Here is a 19,343-nt window from a genome sequence, read left to right as displayed (position 1 = left end):
CCAACTTGTCCCAGTTTTAGCATCAAAAGTCCCACATCCCAAGAAATCCCTGTCCTGGGCAAACCTGGACAGTAGATGTCAGTGCTAGCCGCACCTGGCCTCAGAGGCCGAGGGCGCTCCCTTGGGGCCATGAACCGGTCTCACTCTCCAGGATGTAACTCAAGGCTCTGCCTGTTCTCTCAGAGGGCTCCGGCTGGGTGAGGAGCATCAGGGTCAGGTGGAGCAGCCTCCCTGATGCGCTGCTGGTGCATACGGTCCTTGGCAGTCACTGTGCGGGGCCTTCTCTTCTGTGAGTCGGGTCCCACTTTCTTTCTGTACCGGCCAAGTGGAGGCATTAGGGACTATCTCAAGCCCTGGATCCTTCACCTGAGATGCCAGCAGAGTGTGGGAAACAAAAACCGTGTCCCAGACTCTGTGCATGATGGCTGGATGAGCCAAGCACTCATGTCTGTACCTTCTGGAATCTTCAGTACCTTCCAGAATCCAAACATTCATTGAGGGCTGCATTCTTGTTCAGATGTACAGTGGGAGGAAGTGCTCGGTGGGGTGCCCTGCCTGAGCCATGGCAGGGCCAGGTGGACCATCTGTGGGGAGGGGGCGCTTTTCCAGTTGTGATCCAGGAATTGGTCCCACTGAGGCTGGCTCTGGAGGCAGAGTGGGCTCAGAGGGGAGCTGGTGGAAAGCGGAAGGGGAGAGACCCGCGTTGGCACATGCAGGATGCTCACTAGGAGGCTTGTGTACCATCTCCCTTGGTCTTAGCAATTGCTACTACCGGCCCCCATTCTGCAGTTGGGGAAACTGAGGCTCAGAGACGGGCAGAGCCAGGGCTTGAACCCAGACCCATTGCCTGCAGAGGCCTTGCCCTTAGCTCTCCCCACAAGGTCTCCCCTCCGGTGAGCACAGTTGCGGTGCTGCGGTCTGTGCTGTGGCTTCTCCCTGATGTTATCTCCGGGTGTTTGGGGATGGAGCCTGGGAGCTGCATGTTGGCCCCGGGCAGGGCTGTTTGTGGACACTCACTCCAGGATGAGACGCACACCTGCTGGGTGGATTCGCTCTTTAAGAGGCAAGAGGGGCTTCCCTGCTCTGAGGTGGCGATAGCTCCCAGGGAAACAGGGCCAGGACTCCAGGGCTGCAGGAGTGGCCACGAGCTCTGCATGATGGAGCCCTGGAGTCCACTTAATATGCAGAGGAGGCCGCTGCCAGATGAGGTCACCAGGCCCAGTGCTGCATCCAAGCTGGTTTTGAAGTGCTTGAGCAGAACCTGGGGCGGTGGTGTTGTGGGGGCCCAGCCTTCTCTCCCTGTGGCTGCTGCTGTTGTGAAATCTTAGATCAGCACCAACAAGCGGTCGTGCTCCCCATCGAACCCCACGTTTGAGGCTCCACAGTCCTCATGGAAGCACAGTAAGGCGTGAGCTGTCCAGGCTCGTCCCGTAGAACACAGGCACCTGCCACTTGCCTGGGAAGGAGGGCAGCTGTGTTTAGGGTCCTCTCTTTGCTACTCTGGTCTTTGTCTTAAAAACCAAATCTGGCTGCCGGCTCCTCAGGGCCTTCCAAGAAAGCAAACCCAAGCTGTTCTCCCTCTAGCTAAGATCCTGAGGGTCTGCACTGTCTCAGACCTGTGCTTGCTACCCTCAGCTTGGAGACCCCTGCGCGTCCAATGTGCCCCTCCCTCCGGACTGTGGGGCCACCATGCAGCTGTAGGCACGGTGAGTGACACAGGTGGTGCTCTGCAGACGCCATCGTTTCTAGCAGATTTTCACAGCAGTCCTGAGGGCAAGGATAGGAACCTGATTTATTATCCCAAAGCGAGATTCAAGCTGCTCCTTCTCCCTGAATCAGTGACAAATGGCTGCCCAGGCCAGCCCCACGCAGGTGCCCCGTAAATCCCCGGGGAAGGACGGGAGGAGAGTGAAGGAGCTCTTTGGAAGCAGGAGCTGTGTTTTCTCTGCTCTTTCTTCGGGATTTGGGTTTGGGCATCCCTGTAGGGTGTTGTGTTTTCTGGTCTGTGTCCTCTGGCTGGTGACTTTTCTGGCCGTAGCACTGGGACTGTGATTGTCCTGCCCAGAATTGAGCTCATGGGGGAGGCCTGTTGGGGGCTGGGGGCACTCCTTGAGCAAGTAGCGGCTCAGAGGCAGGAGTGGGGAGTGGGTGCTGAGGAAGCTTGGGGAGTGGGATTGGACAAGTCGTTTGGGAGGAGGGGCTGCTGCCCAGCGCGGGCTCTGCTGGGGGTTTCTCTGCACTCGGCACTTCTGGCTTCTGTGCTTCCTGTGCGGACATCCGCGTCGTCCCCTCGGCGGTGCAGTGGGAAACTCCGCTTCCCGAAGCCAGGCGTGAGGAAATGCATGCTCGGGAAGGCTCTGGGGGGAGGAGAGGGATGCGGCCGCTCCTGGGGAACCAGGATGACTGCTCTTGGGACAACTTCTGGATAGGCTCGGGTTGGCCTTCTCTGCTTCTCATTCTCTGCTCTTAATGAGCAAGGCAACACCCCAGGGCAAGGTGTGGGTAGGGGACACTAGGGGTAAGTGCGGGAAGGAAAATCAGCTGGTGCCTGAAGATGGCCTTGGGGGTGGGGAGTGGGGGGTGGAGCTAGGCCTTGCTGCAAAATGACCCGAGTCTCCACCCAAGCCACCCCCACTGGGCTTTAAGTTACAACTGGGATGTGGCCCCAGGAACTCTGTTCAGACATTCTCTGTGCAAATGTGTGTCACACGGTTTAATCGAGGTCAGTGTTTACCAAGTCCCGACTGAGGGGTGACTTGAATACCTCTGTGTGATCTCTTACAAGCTCTCCTTGAAAATGCCTCCTCGTGTAGGCCGGGCGCGGTGGCTCACGCCTGTAATCCCAGCACTTTGGGAGGCTGAGGCAGGTGGATCACGAGGTCAGGGGTTTTTGAGACCAGCCTGGCCAACATAGTGAAACCCTGTCTCTACTAAAAATACAAAAAATTAGCTGGACGTGGTGGTGGGCACCTGTAATCCCAGTTACTTGGGAGGCTGAGACAGGAGAATCACTTGAACCCGGGAGGTGGAGGTTGCAGTGAGCCGAGATCGTGCCATTGCACTCCAGCCCGGGCGACAGTGTGAGACTCCGTCTCAAAAAAAAAAAAGCTTCCTCGTATCTAATTTGAGGCTGCCATTTCAGGGGGTAAAGAGCAGCCTGAGAATATCTGACACCCACCTTTCTGTCCACTTATCCATGCACCCACTAATCCCACCCAACAACCCACTCATTTGTTCATCCATCCACTCATCCATCTATCAGCCCACAAAGTCCAACTGCTCTCTCATTCATCTGTCCTTCCAGACATCCGTCCATACACCCATGAATCCAGCCACCCAACAACCCATTTATCTATCCTTCCATCCACCTACTTACCCACCCACCCATCTACCACTCATCCACCCATCCCACCAACCCAGCCATTTACCCATCTAGCTACCCATCCATCCTTCCATCCATCCATGCACCCACCTAGCCAGTCATCCAACCACCCGCCCATCCATCCATTCATGCATCTGTTCATCCATCCACCCACCTACCCACCCATCCATCCATCTACCCATCCATCCATCTACCTACCCACCCACCCACCTACCCACCCACCCCATACATCCATTCATCCACCCATCCATCCATCCATTCACCCACCCACTTACCCACCCATCCATTCATTCATCTACCCACCCACCCATCCACCCACGCATCCATGCACCCACTCAGCCAGCCAACCATCTATCCCCCGCCATCTATCCTCCACCCACTCATCCATCCCTGTACTCATCCATGCTTTTCTAGCACCAGGCACTGTGCTAGGCAGAGGCAGACCCAGGCTGAGAGACTGATCAAGTCTTTCCACATGCAGTAGGGCTTAGATTCAGCCCTGAAGGATGCTAGCACTTGGGTGAATGGTGGGAGGGCAGGGGACTAAAGGCAGAGAGCAGAGCAGGTGCAAAGATCAGAGGTAGCATGGGCATGGAGGGCTGTGGGGAGAGTGGAGTGAAAGGGGACTGGGGCCTGGTGAAGCCTCCTGTATTCTCCTGCGTATTCCTGCCCCAGCGGCCGGGCGCTGAGGCCCTGCATGGTCCCTGACAGGCTGCCTCCCTCTCCTGCTCTTCCCCTTCTGGCAGAGCTTTTGTTGGGCTGTGGCAGAAATTAATTGGATTTGCAGCTCCATTCTCAAGGGGATTTGTGGCCTCAAGTAGGGATCTTAGAATAAAAGTAGTAAAGATTTTACGGGCAGCAGTGTAATTCTTTGGACTTGAACATTCCTGCTTTATCTCCTCTGGGTTGGGCAGGTAAAGGAGATGACAGGAGGGGTTGAAGAAGACACTGAATGAGATGCAGGGAAGGGAAACTTACAAGAACCATAGCTCAAGGTCAGGTTTTTTAAAAGGTTTTTTTTTTTTTTTTTTATTTGTTTGAGATGGAGTCTCACTCTGTCATCCAGGCTGGAGTGAAATGGCGCGATCTCGGCTCACAGCAACCTCCGCCTCCTGGGTTCAAGCGATTCTCCTGCCTCAGCCTCCCGAGTAGCTGGGATTACAGGCACCCGCCACCACGCCTGGCTAATTTTTTTGTATTTTTAGTAGAGACGGCGTTTCACCATATTCATCAGGTTGGTCTCAAACTCCTGACCTCAGGTGATCCACCCGCCTCGGGCCTCCCTAAGTCCTGGGATTACAGGTGTGAGCCACGGTGCCCGGCTGACAAAAGGTTTTGAAATGACTATTGTGCCTCATTTTAGTGGGCACTCACTTTCTGCATTAGGAAACAAGATTCCAAAATCATTGTGGCGAGTGGGGCTCTTAGGCCCTAATGAGGCACCAGAAGGCAGTTTTCTTGGGCAGTGGAAAGTGCCTTGAATGAGGATGATACTAGGAATACTAAATCACAGCTGCCATTGTTGGGCCCCACTAAGTACAGAGCATTCTGCCATCCTACAGCTGCTTTTCCCAGCAGACCTCTGAGAAGGCACTATTACTTCCATTTCCAGGGGGAGAAGGCTGACACTCAGAGAGGTTAAGTAGGTTGTCCAAGGTCACAGGGAGCAGGGGGTGGGCCTAGGGTTCACACCTGGGTTTTCCCAGCTCCAAAGCCTTTCCTCTCCTTCGCTGCCCCAGGCTCAGCTCTCCTGGCAGGGCAGGTGGGTTCTGTCTGAGTCCCAGGACTGATGGAGGAGTAGAGCCCTGTGTTAAGAACTCTGCACTGGGCTTCAGGGATAGGAGAGCTTTGATCGATGAGTGATGTCTGCCTGGGCACAGGAAGAGTGAGAGGCACGCGTGTGTGCTCACTCACCGTTAGGGTGGGTTTCCTTACAAAGCGTGAATGCATCTCTCGATCGGCTTAGCAGGGTGGATTCTAGAAGTACAGTCCCCGAATGGCCGTCCTGTCGATAATCCAGGGTTCGATGGGATGCCTTGTTTCCCTAAACTGTCGCCCACACTCAGTGATCAAATTTGAACAAGATCACAACCTCAGGAGTTTGATATTTTCTCTTCCCTGTCTACATTCTGCGTGAGAAAGCATGTTAATACTTTGCCACGATGTCATTTTATACATAACATACTTTTATAGGAGATGAGTGGGGTTTAAAATTTTTTACTTATGATGAGGACACATTTTCATAATGAGAATTTTGATTCCATTTTTCTTTATTATGGAAGTCATGCCAATCATCACTGAAAATTCAGAAAAAGCAGAAATGACTGATGAGGTCGGAGACAGGGATGGCTGGACGTAAGCGAGGGGCTGGCATGGGAGCGGGGACGGCCCGGGGCCAGTCCTGGCAGCGGGATTTCATGCTGAGGGGGAAGAAGCCTCCACCTCTGGGTCCTGAAGCCACATCTCAGCCTGGCAGAGCCTCCCTGGCTCCTGGCCCCCAACGTGCTCCTGCGCTTTCTGGGGTCACCTGCGTGTGGGCCAGTCCCTCCGGGTTGTGGCTCCTCAGCCCCACCCGCGTCAGCTGCGCGGGATCTGTGTCAGCCTGGGGCTCTGCATATCACGGGAGGAGATGGATTCCTTGGGGGCTTCTTGGCCGTGAATGGTGCTGTGTCAGCGACGGAGCCCTGATGGTGAGGATGTCGTGGCAGCCTCAGCTCTGCCTGTGACCCAGGGACACACACCTCCACTGGGGGATGCTGCTGTATGGTGATGGGTGGAAGGAGGGAGAGTGGCTGGGAGGAGAGAGCCGAGCTCACCCACGCAGAGGTCAGGCCTGGCCGTGCTGCGCCGTTGGACACGGGCTTTTACCAGGAAGCCACAGGGGCACGGTGACCAATGGCCCGGTCCCTGCAGGTCTGTGACAGAGCCAGGTAGGACCCAGGCCTCCAGCTCACAGCTCAGTGGACTCCCCCTGCCGTCCTGCAGGAGCACAGGTCCCCGGCCTCCGGGTGGGGCGGGGCTGCCAGGATGGACAGCGTCCCTGCTGGATCTCGGGCTGAGCAAATGTCAGCCTGACCCCAGGCGAGGAAGCAATCCCAGCTGGCATCTGGGCCTGGGCAGCCCCTCCAGCTGGGATCTCCCGTCCCATCCTTAGTGACAGGTTTCCTACCAGAACACGCACCCTGGGGCTACAGGGGGATGTTTGGTTTAATTGAGGGGCCTTTCAGGTCTCCTCTGGAGATGAGTGGATTTGGCCCATAGCATTGAGCCAGCTGCAGCCCCCGATTCTGGGTGTTTGATCTGCCTCTCCTGCCTCTCCTCCCTCCCCACCCCTCCCTCCCCTTCACCTCTCCCCCTTCCCCGAGGCTGGCCCGGCATTTCAGCTCTGAGTGGTTGGCCTGTGCTGGCCCAGGCTCGCCTTGTGCAGGGAGGCCTGTAGACTCGGGGCCACACCCATCTGTCTATCTGCAGAGGATGGAGCAGAGCGATGTTTTGGGTCCTGGGGGAGGAAAAACTGCTTCCTTCCACCCCTCCGGGTTCTTGGGCTGGTTTATGAATTAAATTGACATAAGACAGATGAGCGGGAGAAAAACAATTATAATTATGTACATATGCATGAGAGTTCCACAAAAATGAGACTCAAGAAGAGCCCAGATGATTAAAGTTTATGTGTGTATCTATTTCTATACCATCATGAACTGCAGAAAGGCACCAGGGTTGGGGCGTCTGGAGGGCGGAGTGTGAGGGGGAGCACCGCCATGTTCCTTCTGGGGAGTCCCCATGGGGCTTCTGCTCCCTTTGTAGGAGGGGAGGCTGCACATCCATGCAGAAGGTCCGAGGGCTTTTCATTTTCGGGACTCTCTTCCTGACCTCAAGCCAGTGGCTGGTGGGTGGGGTGGGTGAGCCCCTACCCTCGGTGCCTCAGAAGTCACCCCTCCCTTCCGGAGTCCCCTTCTGCTTCCTCTCCTTCGGGGACTGAGCTGGCAGCCCTGCCACCTGCCCACCAGGAGGTGTGCAAGGAGCCTCGTCTCCACTGTGAACCCCCTGGAAGTGGGAGGGCGGGTAAAGGGGAAGGCAGATCGCTGGGCAGATGAACGCTTTCTGCAGCCCCGACCTGGGCCTCTCATCTTCCCACTGGACACCCGGAGCCCGGAGTGGGCGTGACACGTTCCTTTCCCCCTGGCGAGCTGGGCATGGGTCTCCTTTTGCCCTGCGGCCCAGTTGGCACATCCTGTGACTCCGATCAGTGTCCGTGCACCCCGTGCCCTTCCAGAGAGTAGACAGGAGCCCCTTTGCTCCTGGCTGGGCCACACTGGGCTCTGCTGTGGGGTCCAGCTGGGGTCCCACTGGCCGGCAGTGCCGGGACCTGCTCACCTCCCTCTCGCCTTCTCTTCTGCAGGCCTTTTCCCTCAGAGGAGACCACAGAGAATGACGATGACGTCTACCGCAGCCTGGAGGAGCTGGCTGAGTAAGGCGGGGGGGGCGGGGGTGGGAGGAGGGCTGGAGAGGAGGGAGGGGAAGGGAGGTTCCTGGTGGTGTCCAGGGAGTCACGAGGAAACATGGCGGCCACAGTGCAGGCAGAGCTGGCCCTGGGCTCTTCCCACCGGGGCATCTCCTCATGATGGGTCACGCGTGGGCTGCCATGCTGAGTGGGAAGGCATGCATCTGAGAGGCCTCAGAGATGAGCAGATCTTCATATCCCTTGTACATTCTAGAAGGCTGCCCAGCCAGTCTAATGGCTGGCCCAGGTGTTGGCCCATTGCCCTAGCAGGGTCCTCCGTGAGGGCTTGTCTCTGTGAAGCTGTGGGGCAGAGAGGGGGCCTGGCCATGCTCCCCATGCCGGGTCCTGGGATGCCATGTCGTGAGGAAGGAGCGGTGCTGCCAGAAGGAGAGGTCCCTGGAGCGCAGGCTCAGGGCACAGGAGTGTGTGGGCTCGGGGTTAACACGCGGCCCGACAGGCACTGCCCTGCCTCAGTGGACCCGCCTCTGCTCTTCTCCGTGTCCACTTTATTCCTCTCTCTGAGAGGCCTCTGCTCCACCCAGGCGCTGCCCAAGCCTGGCCACAGCACCAGGGCTGCAGCCCCATCGGGACCGTGGGAATCTGTGGCCAGGGTGGGAACACGTGGCCCGCTCCGGGAGGAGGGAGGTAGGAGGGTAGGAGGAAGGGGCCTCATCTGCAGGTGAGGGACCTGGGCTGAGACCGAGCATCCTTGCTGGGGGCTCACGGTCTGGCTCATCCACCGCCCTCCCAGGCCACCGGGAGATGGTGCCTTCGGGCGTCCCTGCTGCCTGGGGGCCTCTGGAGCCGTCTGACAGCAGCTTGTGTGTTCTTAGCTCAACTAGATTTCTTCTGGGAAGACTTAGTGTTTCTCTCTCCCTTCGTCTTAGAGCACAGACTGAGAATGACAACCGGGAGAGGAGTAAGAGGGGGAGCTGCATGTATTGAGTGCCTGCTGTGTATGCTGGGGCTGTCCCTGTCTTACTGCTCAGCCCACGTCCAGGGCTGCCTTTAGCTTGCAGGGCCCAGGAAAATACTTTCCGCAGGATCCCTATGTATATACACAATTCAAGTTATCCCCAAATCAGCATGCGGCAGCACGCTGGCGGCCCAGTCTCATGCACTTCTGTGAAAGAAACTCCTCACCCACCAGCTGGAGTAGCTGCCACCAGCCCGTCCCTTTGATGCTGGGCTGGCCATGGGGTCCTTGGGAAATCCCACTGGCTGGACACCCAGAGCTCCTCTGGACATCCGGTCAGCCCCACGTGGGTCTGAGGGTTGTAGAGCATCCTAAAGGGGAGAGGTGGGAACAGGGGCCACGCAGGTCACAGCCAGGCCTGGGCGCCCACCTGGAGGCCACTGTCCACCCTGGCCAGCCTCAGGAATCTGAGGGAGACTTCGAAAATTCCAAAGAAAACTGTTCACTCCTGGAATCCCAGCGTTTTTTTGGGAGGCTGAGGCGGGCGGATCACCTGAGGTCAGGAGTCGGAGACCAGTCTGGCCAACATGGTGAAACCCTGTCTCTACTGAAAATACAAAAATTAGCCAGATGTAATGGTGGGCACTTGTAATCCCAGCTACTTGGGAGGCTGAGGCAGGAGAATCACTTGAACTCAGGAGGCGGAGGTTACACTGAGCCAAGATTGCGCCACCGCGCTCTAGCCTGGGCGACAAGAGTGAATCTCCGTCTGGGGAATAAAAAAAAAGAAAATTCCAAAAACAGCTCACTCCAGCATGCAGGCTCCTGAGACTGACTGAGGGACTGTCCGTCTCAACCCTGTAAGGGGGGAGGAAACGGAGGCTCAGAGAGGGCAGGGCTTCTGGCTGGTGGCATGGCCAGAGGGAAGTCCCTGAGGGGTAAGGCCCCAGCCCCCAGCAGAGTCTGCAGCCACCCTACTTGCTATGCTCAGAGTTGGAACATACCCCCCAGTACCCTTCCCGGCATTCCCGGCCTTGGAAATCCTTCTCTGCCACATCCAGGCCAAGGTGTCTCCCACTGTGTGAAGCCTCTCGTGCTCCATCCTGGCCAGCGCCCCCTCAGCACCCATGCCTCTGTTGGGCCTCTGGGCTGCCCAAGGGGTGCACCGTGATTAGGGGGTTAAATGCCTGTCCCCTGCCTATCAGAGGGTCAGACCCTGCATCTTCTTCCTGTCCTCTCCTGGTCCAGCCCTAGCAGGGCAAGCCTTCTGCACGTGGTAGGACGCCTGTACCCACAGGACAATGACAGCAGCAGTGGGCGGTGCTTACGAGCTTTTTTGGGACTGGTCACTGCTGGGCTTCATTCCCTCGCATCCCCCACCCTCAATTGCTCTGTGAGGTCTGTTATGTGGGTGTCCTCATTTTACAGATAAGAAAACTGAGGTCCAGAGAGGGGACACCACTGGCCCATGTCACCCAGCTAATAAGTGGCAGAGCCACGATTTGACCCTAACCCCCCACCACACAGAGCCTGTGCCCCCCAGAGCCTGGGGAGCTCCTGGCCGCTGTGAGGGCACGTTCCTGACCTGCTGTTTCTCCTAAGTTACCAGCCTGAGGTTGGGATTCTGTGCTCTCCAGAAACATGCCTCAGGGTTTCTGGACAGTCAGCACAGGAGGGCTCCGGGACGATGGGGACCACATCGGCCTTGTGTGGCCAAGGACTGGCATGAAAGGCCCACTCCGTAGGAGCCACCTGGGTGTTGAGCCCAGGACACTTCCTGAACTACAGCCCCCACATGGCCAGGCCTGCCCCTGCTGGTTTATAGTGCACATTCAATTTAGAGGATTTCTGCCTGGAGAGTCAGGCTAGATCCCAGGTTGCCCATTTTCTTTTTCATTTTTTTTTTTTCTTTTTTTGAGACAGAGTTTTGCTCTTGTCACCCAGGCTGGAGTGCAGTGGCGCGATCTCAGCTCACTGCAACCTCCACCTCCAGGGTTCAAGTGATTCTCCTGCCTCAGCCTCCCCAGTAGCTGGGATTACAGGCATGCACCACCACGCCTGGCTAATTTCTGTATTTTTAGTAGAGACAAGGTTTCACCATGTTGGCCAGGCTGGTCTTGGGCTCCTGACCTCAGTTGATCCACCTGCCTCAGCCTCCCACAGTGCTGGGGTTGCAGGTGTGAGCCACCGCGCCCGGCCAGGTTGCCCATTTTCCATCTTTCTCTGCCCATCCTGATTGTGACTGATCTCTTAAACCAAAATGCAAGGTGGAATTCCTCTCACCCAGAAAAGCAGCTCTGGGGAACATGTGGCTTTGCACCATCCAATAATGTTATTCCCTGACATTAAGACTGAGCCTCCTTAATCCGACGAGCTCTTTATGACTGCAGTTATTGCAAACGTAAATCATCAGTTCTAAGGAAGGGGAATGCATTTGAATCTTTAACTTGCAATTTGGTCCCAGTGGCTCGAGTTTAATAAATTTTTTATGTTGTTTTTCCCCTTCCTCCTTTCACTGAAAGGCAAGATTTCCTGTCCTTTCTCTGTGGACTTGGTGTGGATATTTAGCCATTATGGCAATTTACAAGACACAAGTGCATGCCATTTCTTACCTGGATCCTACTTGGGGAGAGAATGTAGTTGTGAATTTTCAAAGCTGGAGCTGGGGAAATGGTCTAATCAGAAGCCAGGTCTTATTAGTATTATAGTTTAAAGATTGCTTGAATTGTAAAGAAAAGAGGTTTAGTTGACTCAGTTCCACAGGGCTGGGGAGGCCCCAGGAAACCTACAGTCATGGTGGAAGGGGAAGCAAACACGCCTTTCACATGGCAGCAGCAAGAAGAAGTGCAGAGCAAAAGGGGGAAAGCCCCTTATAAAACCATCAGATCTCGTGAGAACTCACTCACTATCACGAGAACGGTATGAGGGATATGAGGGTCACCGCCTCCATGATTCAATGACCTCCCTCTAGGTCCCTCCCACAACACATGGGGATTATGGGAACTACAGTTCAAGATGAGATTTGGGTGGGAACACAGCCAGACCGTATCACCAGGCACAGGAGTGAGGAGAGGGAAGGGACATTTGGAGCAGAACCCACCTGTTCTTTGCTTTGGGCCCATAGCCAGATGCCCAACATGAGGGTCACCTTGAATGTCTAAAGGACTCCCCTGGCTGCCCAGACCCCAGACACTCTGCAGCTGTTTGGGGAAAGTCAGACTGGCTCACAGATGCAGCTTGTCTCCCAGAGAACCTGGAAATGTGGTTTTAGGAGACCAATGAGGGGTACCATGTGAGTGCCTGTGTGCTTTCATTCATTCACACGATCATCGTTCATTCCATCGTCAGCTGGTTCCTAAACACTCTCTGTGTGTCAGGCTTGGGACCAGGAGCTGGAAACACATTAGGATGAAGACACATTTCCTGCCTTCCAAGACCCAGGCCCCATGGGGAGTGTGGAGGCCGAAGGACAGTTTCAGGGCAGCGTGGTGGGATTACAGCAGAGCCACGTCAAAAAACAAGAAGGGAAAAATGAAATTAATCTTAAGAATGTATTTTATAGGCTGGGCGTAGTGGCTTACACCTGTAATCCCAGCACTTCACTTTGGGATTGCTTGAGGCCAGAAGTTCGAGACCAGCCTGGGCAACATAGATCCTGTCACTGCACTCCAGCCTGAGCGACAGAGCAAGACCTCATCTCTTAAAAAAAAAATGTATGTTATATTTAACCCAGCATATTCAAAATACTATCTGGGTCACCTTGTGATCAGTGTCACAGATCATCCTTGGGCAGCCTACGTTTTGTGGTGCTTGCGCTGAGTCCTCTGATCTGGCATATGGAGGTTGCACTTGGGCGCAGATCACTGCAGCTTGTCATGTTGTGAGCCGGAGTGCCACACGTGGCCAGTGGCTCTGTGCCTGGTAGCACAGGTCTTGGATCCAGAACATCTTTCTGGGAGCTGGAGCCAGTCCCCTGCGTGGGCACGTATAACACTGAAGTTATTTTCTCAAGTGCTCTAAGCTCGCTTTTGAGAGCTTTGAATAATGCATAATCAAATAATAAGAGCAGCTGGTTGAAAAAATTAACACAAAATATTGCCACTTAAAAATGCTTTATCAAGCAAAATAAGCCCAAATGGAGGGCCTGTTTTTAAATTGCTCTAATAATCAGTACCTTGCATTTGCATAATGGCTTTTCCTTGGCAGGCACTGCACTTCCCTTCCCGTTCCTGCCCAACTCTTGGGGGCCCAGGGCTAGATGCCTGCACTGGGGGGCTCCCAGCCTGGGGTCCGGAGGCAGGTTTGTACACAGAAGAGTGACACGCACAAAATGGTTGTCTGTGGGAGCAGAGTGGGGCTGGCGGAGTGCTGGGTCAGAAAGCAAGGAAGGCTTCTCAGAAGAGGTGACAGCCGAGCCTCAGCACCCAAGGAGGAGTTTGCTGAAGACCGGGACAGTATCCCAGCAGGAGGAGTTGGGCCGGGTGTGGAAGGCGAGGCTGGAGGGCAAGGTGAGGCTCCCCATCTGGAGGCGTGGCTGAGGGTTGTCCCAGCGCAAGTCCAGCGTATTGTGCTATTGTGGGACACGGCTTGGTGTTTGTAAGGAATCAGAATTATGGAAGTTCCCCGGGGACTCACAGGGAGGATCACCTTTCCCCCAGGAAGGCACAGGGCCCACATCGAAATGCCTGCTGTGACCCCAACTTGGTGGCACTGCAGTGACAGTGTTTCTCTGCGCGGTAGAAGGACACCTTGGGTCAGCCTGTGCTGGCTGCAGGGGGCAGCGCTGCTGGGTGTCCAGGAAGGTGGCCGCATGCTGGCGATGCCCGTGCTCAGTGGTCAGCCCCAGTGGGCACAGCGGTAGGTGGTGATGCCCGTACTCAGTGGTCAGCCTCAGTGGGCACAGCAGTAGCTGGCGATGCCCATGCTCAGTGGTCAGCCCCAGTGGGCACAGCGGTAGGTGGCACATTGGCTTCTTCCTTCCAGCTTCGAGAAGCATCTCTTTGATTGCTCTGGCCTGGAGTTCCGGGGCCCTCTGTCCCCCTCCTGGCGCTGCAGCCAGCGTTCCTGGTTCCCATTTGCTGTTCACTGAGGCTGGGCGTGGTCCGCTGCAGTCTGTGGGGGGCCCTGGGAATGCTTCCAGGCCTCGATGGGGGAAGATTTGGAAAGGGCACCCAGATTGGGTGCCACAGAGCGCCGTGATGAGTGCGTCTTGCAAGGACACTGGTGCCGCTGTGGCAGGGTTGCCCTTGCCTGTCTGTGAAGTAGGCTGCACACCCCAGTCCCCAGCAGGGCCAGGCCACCTGCCTCTGCCCTCCCTCCCGTGGTGCCGGCAGGTCAGAGGCCCCCGAGAATTCTTAGGGGAATTGAAGGGACATGGGAGAAATTTGAAAGCTCTCACTCGAGGCAGATGAGAGGCCAAAGGAAGGACGTGGACATGAGACCAAGCTTTATTTAGCCACCGCTTCATCCTGTGTGGCTGGGGGAGGGGTGGTTGGACCTGGAGCCTCTTCCCAGGGTGTGCTGCTAGATGTTTGACAGCCAGCTGGTAAACATGCCCCACCAGGAGCATCCTTGTCTGCAGAGCAGGGTCTTGCGACCTCACAGGCTGCTGTGGGAAGGCAACCCGCCACTCCAGTGGCTGCATGAGGTGTGAGTGATCCCAGACACAGCCAGGCTCTGTCAGGAACCGCTTGTTCTCCAGGCTTCTCCCCAGAGAGCATCTGGGCAGGAGCATCCTTGAAGGGAGAGCTGCCCCTGAGTGCCAGCAGAGAGGGAGATTCTGGGGCCAGGGCTCTGGGTGAGGGCTTGGATGTGAGACTGCAGCTGCTGGCTGCTTTATTGTGGCGGGTCACCAGGGCCCGAGGGCTAGCTGGCCTTGCCTTTCCTTTCAAGGGGCTGCTTCTCTGGGCCAGTTAAATGCCACACAGGGCCTCAGTTTCCAGTCTCTGAAACGAAAGCATCCGCCCAGATGGACTGTGAATCCCACTGAGCTTGACGAATCCACAATTTTATGATATAGGAGCCTGCTTTGCCTAACACTGGTTTCACTTTCCTGGGAGTTGAAGTGATTTTCAGGCTTAAACAAATGTGATCGTGACACGGCAGGGAATGTAATTTATCCACGAATGTAGAGCTGCATGCTTTATTGCATCATAAAATGACTGTGCAGCTTTAAATGTGTCATGTTAGCATCGTTGGGATAATTTTTTAGGGTGCATAAAATGTAGAAGGAGTTTCTGGTGTCGAGGAGGTTTGGACGTCTTCTTTCTACCTGGGGAGTGAGTGGGAGCTGCCTGCTGGCGGCGACCTGGGACGGTAGAGGCCACGCTTCTCCCATTGGATCCTGCCCTGGGGCCTTGGCCACTCTGTGCTGTGCCCTTTGTCTGCAGGGGTACAAGGAGTGAGGAACAAATCGCTGTCCTCTGTGGCCCACCCTCCCCGCTGTTGTCCTCACCCTGCCCACCTCTCCCAAAGGAAGTTTGTTTAGATACCATCTCCTGAGCTCATGTGTGTTCATCTTCACGCTGGGAGGTCCGTGCTGTGGAGGACCCCTGAGTGTGGAGCGTGAGTTGAGCTGGGAGGGGCTGGGTGTGGGACGCCTTATGTTCACCCTAGAGGATTGTTTTTCCAAAGGGGACAAGTTTGAAAGCAGACTCCACGAAAACGGCCCCACGAGAAACAAGCAAATGAATCCAGCCCTGTTAGACAGCCCCCGGCCCCAGGCACATGCAAAGCCTGCCCTGGTCTGAAGGAGGCCGGAATGAAGCCCCCTTCCCCAGCGGAGGTGTTGACAGGCGTCCCCCCGTCCCTCCCTGGTGGCCCGAGGCTCATGCGGGGATGGAGGGGAGGCTGGAGGGACAGAAGACAGGTGGGGTTTCTTAAAGCGGGTGACGGCCGGGACAGAAAGGCCTTTGCCCCCCGCCCCCCACCGCCAGGTCCTTCGTCAACAAGGACACCCGTGGCTGGACTGTGGCATCGTCTCCTTGGAGCTGCCTCCCCACTGGCCGTGGTGCCTCATTTGCACAACAGACCCTTTAAGACTGTGTGCTCGGCCCCACCTGGGCTTCTCCTTGGCAGCATGTGGCTCCCTCAAATGCTGCCAAGGGTCTCTTGCTCCTCAGTGTGACTCTGTGAGGCCAGGCCTCTAAAGGGACTGGCAGAATGGAGTAAATGAAGCCAGCATCTCCGGAGGGTACCTCTGTCAAGGCGCTTCCAGTTGCATCTCACTGAGCCCTGCAGGCCGGGCCCTGAGCCCCCTCGCTGGACAGGAAGGAGACGGGGCTCTGAGAGAGGAAGGCACCTGGTCAGGGTCACACAGAACTAACTAGGGGGCAGAGCTGCAATTTGAGCCCAGCTCTGTCTCTCCGAGGGTCATTGTCAGACCACCCCTCTCTAACCCCAGGGGTGGCTAAAAGAGCCCTCCCTGCCCTGCAGACCTGGGACCTGGGACCCTGTTGTGGGCCCCTGCACTTCTCACTGTTGAGGCTCCTCTACCTCCCACATGTGCTATCCAGGCAGCAGCCTCTGGGGGCAGACCCTGACAAGCCAGGAGGGCAAGAAGGCTTCCTGGAGGAGGTGTTCATTTTCAAGAGTGTGTAGGATTTGCCAAAGTGTGATTTAGGAAACCTGCTCTTACCCCCTGTGCCAGGCCAGTCACTGCCTTGTTTTGGGCTGGGGTTTTAAGAGTGTCTGGGTCTCTTCTGTGTCTGTTCTCGGGAACTGAGGGCCGGGGGGGGGGGGGGCCGGCTGGGTCTGTTCTCGGGAACTGAGGGCCGGTGGACCTGGCTCGGTGGGGACCCTCTGTAGGCAGTCCAGCCTTTCTCGCTCCTGTGGTCTAGACAAGCCCGGTCCCTGTCGGGAGGTGGCTTCGGGACTGCTGGGCGGGAGCCCCCTGTCCGCACCTTCCCTGTTAACGGGGCCATCAGCACTTCCCTGTGGGGCTGGCTGTGGAGGCCGCAGCTGGTTGGGATGAGAGCCCCACACTTTCAGGGGCCCTCCCTGCCCCCCTCGGACATCTTGTTGGCCCCTTGGTACTCTGGCACCACAGTGGGCCCCAGCTGTCTCCAGAGGCCCTGCTGCCACGTGGCTGGGGGCTTCAGTGACCTCGAAACCCTGCTCCCCGACCCCCACCACTGAGGGAGAGGCTGTTTGTTCCTTCTCAGTGGGAGATCGCAGGGGAGCCCTCTGACGCACGCAGAGCAGGCGCACGTGACCACCCGGCCCGCTCCACATTCCCGTGAGTGGGTGTGAGCAGGTATGGCCTGGGACTTCCAGGGGTTTTCATTTTTAATGCCTCGTTAAACTTGAGTGCTTTCAGGACTGATTCGGTCACAGCAACTCTCTGGTCTCATTTAATGTAGTCTCTGCAGAGGGAGGGGACTGGCACAGAAGGGGCAGCTTTAAAGACATACATGTTCATCCTGCCATTTTCCAGGAAGGAGTAGGCAGCTGTGCTGTGGCCCGAATGAGAGGGCTGTGCTGTGTCTGATGAAGGTCCCTCCCCCTCTAAATCGCCCTCCTGGGGCTGTTCTGGAACCCCAGGAGAGGAAGACTTCTCCCTTTTGACGTTATTTCCCTTGTATGCAGCATAGATCTGACTGACACACAGTGGCACGTAAGAAATATTGCTCAAAATGAACAAGCGTCACATGCTGGGTTTTATTGTAAAAGTCCCATCGTGTACATAGTATCTCCTATATTGATTGCCCAACTCCTATTCATTCTACAAAACCCAACCCACAGGTCACCTTCTCTAAGAAGCAGCCCCCAACCCTACCAGGCTGAATTGAAGTTCACCTTCACCAGATGCTTAGAAAGGACAGCAGGACAGTCTCTGCCACCAACTTTCCCTTGTCTTCCTGCTTCTGTTTCTCACTGCCGAGATAAACGCTCTATAAGGGTCATTCATAAAGGAGCAGAGCACAGAGACGACACCTAACTAGGCCTGGGCCTGGTTCGCTGTGGTAGGAGAAAGGGCTGGGGGTAATGAGGTCCCGAGAGCATTCACGATTCCTATACTGGAGGATCTGAGCCATAGGTCCATATGCTGTTCGACAGTCCCTGCTCCTGTCCCCTGAGAGGCAGGCCCTGGGCTTTACTGCTTTATCTCAGCCCTCACAACACTGCAAGGTGGGTGCTCCAGCCCCCATTTTGCAGTTGCATAAATTAAGGCTCAGAGAGGGTAGGTGACTTGCCGGAGGTCACACAGCATGCTTCACATGGCAAAGGGGGAAATGAAACCCTGTGCTGTGGCCTGGGACATTCCCCTGGGCCCAGTCCTTGTGACCTGGCCCCAGGGGCTATTCTTTTTTGGTTCCTGAATATTTTTAGATGGTGGGAGGCTCTTTTACTGCTTAGAAAGAAGACCCCCAAAAGAGGGAGTTACCGCCAGGAGGGGCAGTCTGGTGGACGGGTCTCCTTCCAGGAATCCGGTAGCCGGGGCCTGTGCAGGTGCACGCCTACGTGGCTTGGCGAGCTGGCTGCTCTCATGCCCTCTCTGAGCCCTGCTTTCCCCACCTGTAGAAAAAGCAAGGCCTCCCTCCTTCATGGGTCGTGGTGACGGTCTGCCAGGGCGTGTGAGAACAAGCTCCCTGATGTGTAAAGTGGTTCTTGTCTGTCTGTCTGTTCGTCCGTCCTTTCCCACATGCACACCATCCAGTTCCCAGCCGGCTTCTTCAGAAGCTTGATGCGCCTTCTCTCTGCCGCCCCCAACCAAGTCCCGGGGGATGAAGCACCCTGCGGTGCGGACCAGGTCAGGAGACATCTGACTCCGTTTCCTAGTAACACACTAATGGCAGCTTGGTACCCTGCTTGGCGGCATCAGACAGCCCCGGGGCCAGTGCAGCGCATCCCAGCCTGTCAGCAACACTATTTTATGTCCGCCGTAAACACACAGGCTCACCAGGGGCAGAAAGCAGAGTTTGTTGGTTTTCTTTGATTTTCTGTGGGCGGCAGGGGCAATGGCCTCTGAGCAGCTGCCTTTCTGTAACAGAATCGGGGTAGGCGGGCAAGGCTGTTGGGCTGGGGCCTCGGGGTCTCGGGCAGAAGGTGAAGGTGGCAGGTTTTGCCGTCCCTGGAGGGCTACAGCCGTGCTCGGGGCCCCTCCTGGAAGATTTCAGGCTATTGTGAGGACAAAAATAATGGTTGGGATTTAGCATCTGTCAGCGCAGCTGACTCCCAGAAAACAGCAGGAGTGAAAGGATGAGACGGGGCAGGAAGGAAGGAGGGGTGGTCACTGGCCCCGGGTGGAGGGAGCTGGGCTGGGGCCCAGGTCTGGCCGTGGAGGCCCATTCACGTCTGGGCTTCCACATTCCTGCCTGGCCATCTCAGGCCTCCTCATGGGCCACTGGACAGAGAAGAATGACCCCTGAAACCCACAAAAGCAACACAGCTGAGCAGGAACTAATGCAGCACCAACCCCTCCCCCCCATCCAACTTTATAGTCTCCTAGGTTTTAAAAATTATCATTTTTAATGCTGACCACACTGTGTGTTGAGCACCAGCCCCTGTGCTAAATGCCGTCTCATTGAATGAGCCCCTCCTCT

The 19,343-nt window shown here is 56.2% G+C and overlaps 1 protein-coding gene across 7 annotated transcripts in view; it reads left to right on the top strand.

Annotated features, from left to right (window-relative positions):
- The window catches only part of VAV2 (vav guanine nucleotide exchange factor 2), a 220,268-nt gene that overhangs the window by 141,755 nt on the left and 59,170 nt on the right, over positions 1-19,343 (top strand). For all 7 annotated transcript variants that reach the window (XR_004031471.1, XM_030818134.1, XM_030818132.1 and 4 more), the window contains exon 4: positions 7,782-7,850. Coding sequence is in view for 6 of the 7 variants with exons in the window: in XM_030818134.1 (XP_030673994.1) it covers positions 7,782-7,850 (69 nt within the window). In the remaining variant the exon portion in view is untranslated. The remainder of the gene's footprint in view (positions 1-7,781; positions 7,851-19,343) is intronic.

The sequence above is a fragment of the Nomascus leucogenys genome, chromosome 8 (assembly GCF_006542625.1).
Source record: "Nomascus leucogenys isolate Asia chromosome 8, Asia_NLE_v1, whole genome shotgun sequence".
Lineage (NCBI taxonomy): Eukaryota > Metazoa > Chordata > Mammalia > Primates > Hylobatidae > Nomascus > Nomascus leucogenys.
The sequence above is the reverse complement of the archived record's forward strand: the minus strand, read 5'-3'. Positions and strand labels throughout refer to the sequence as shown.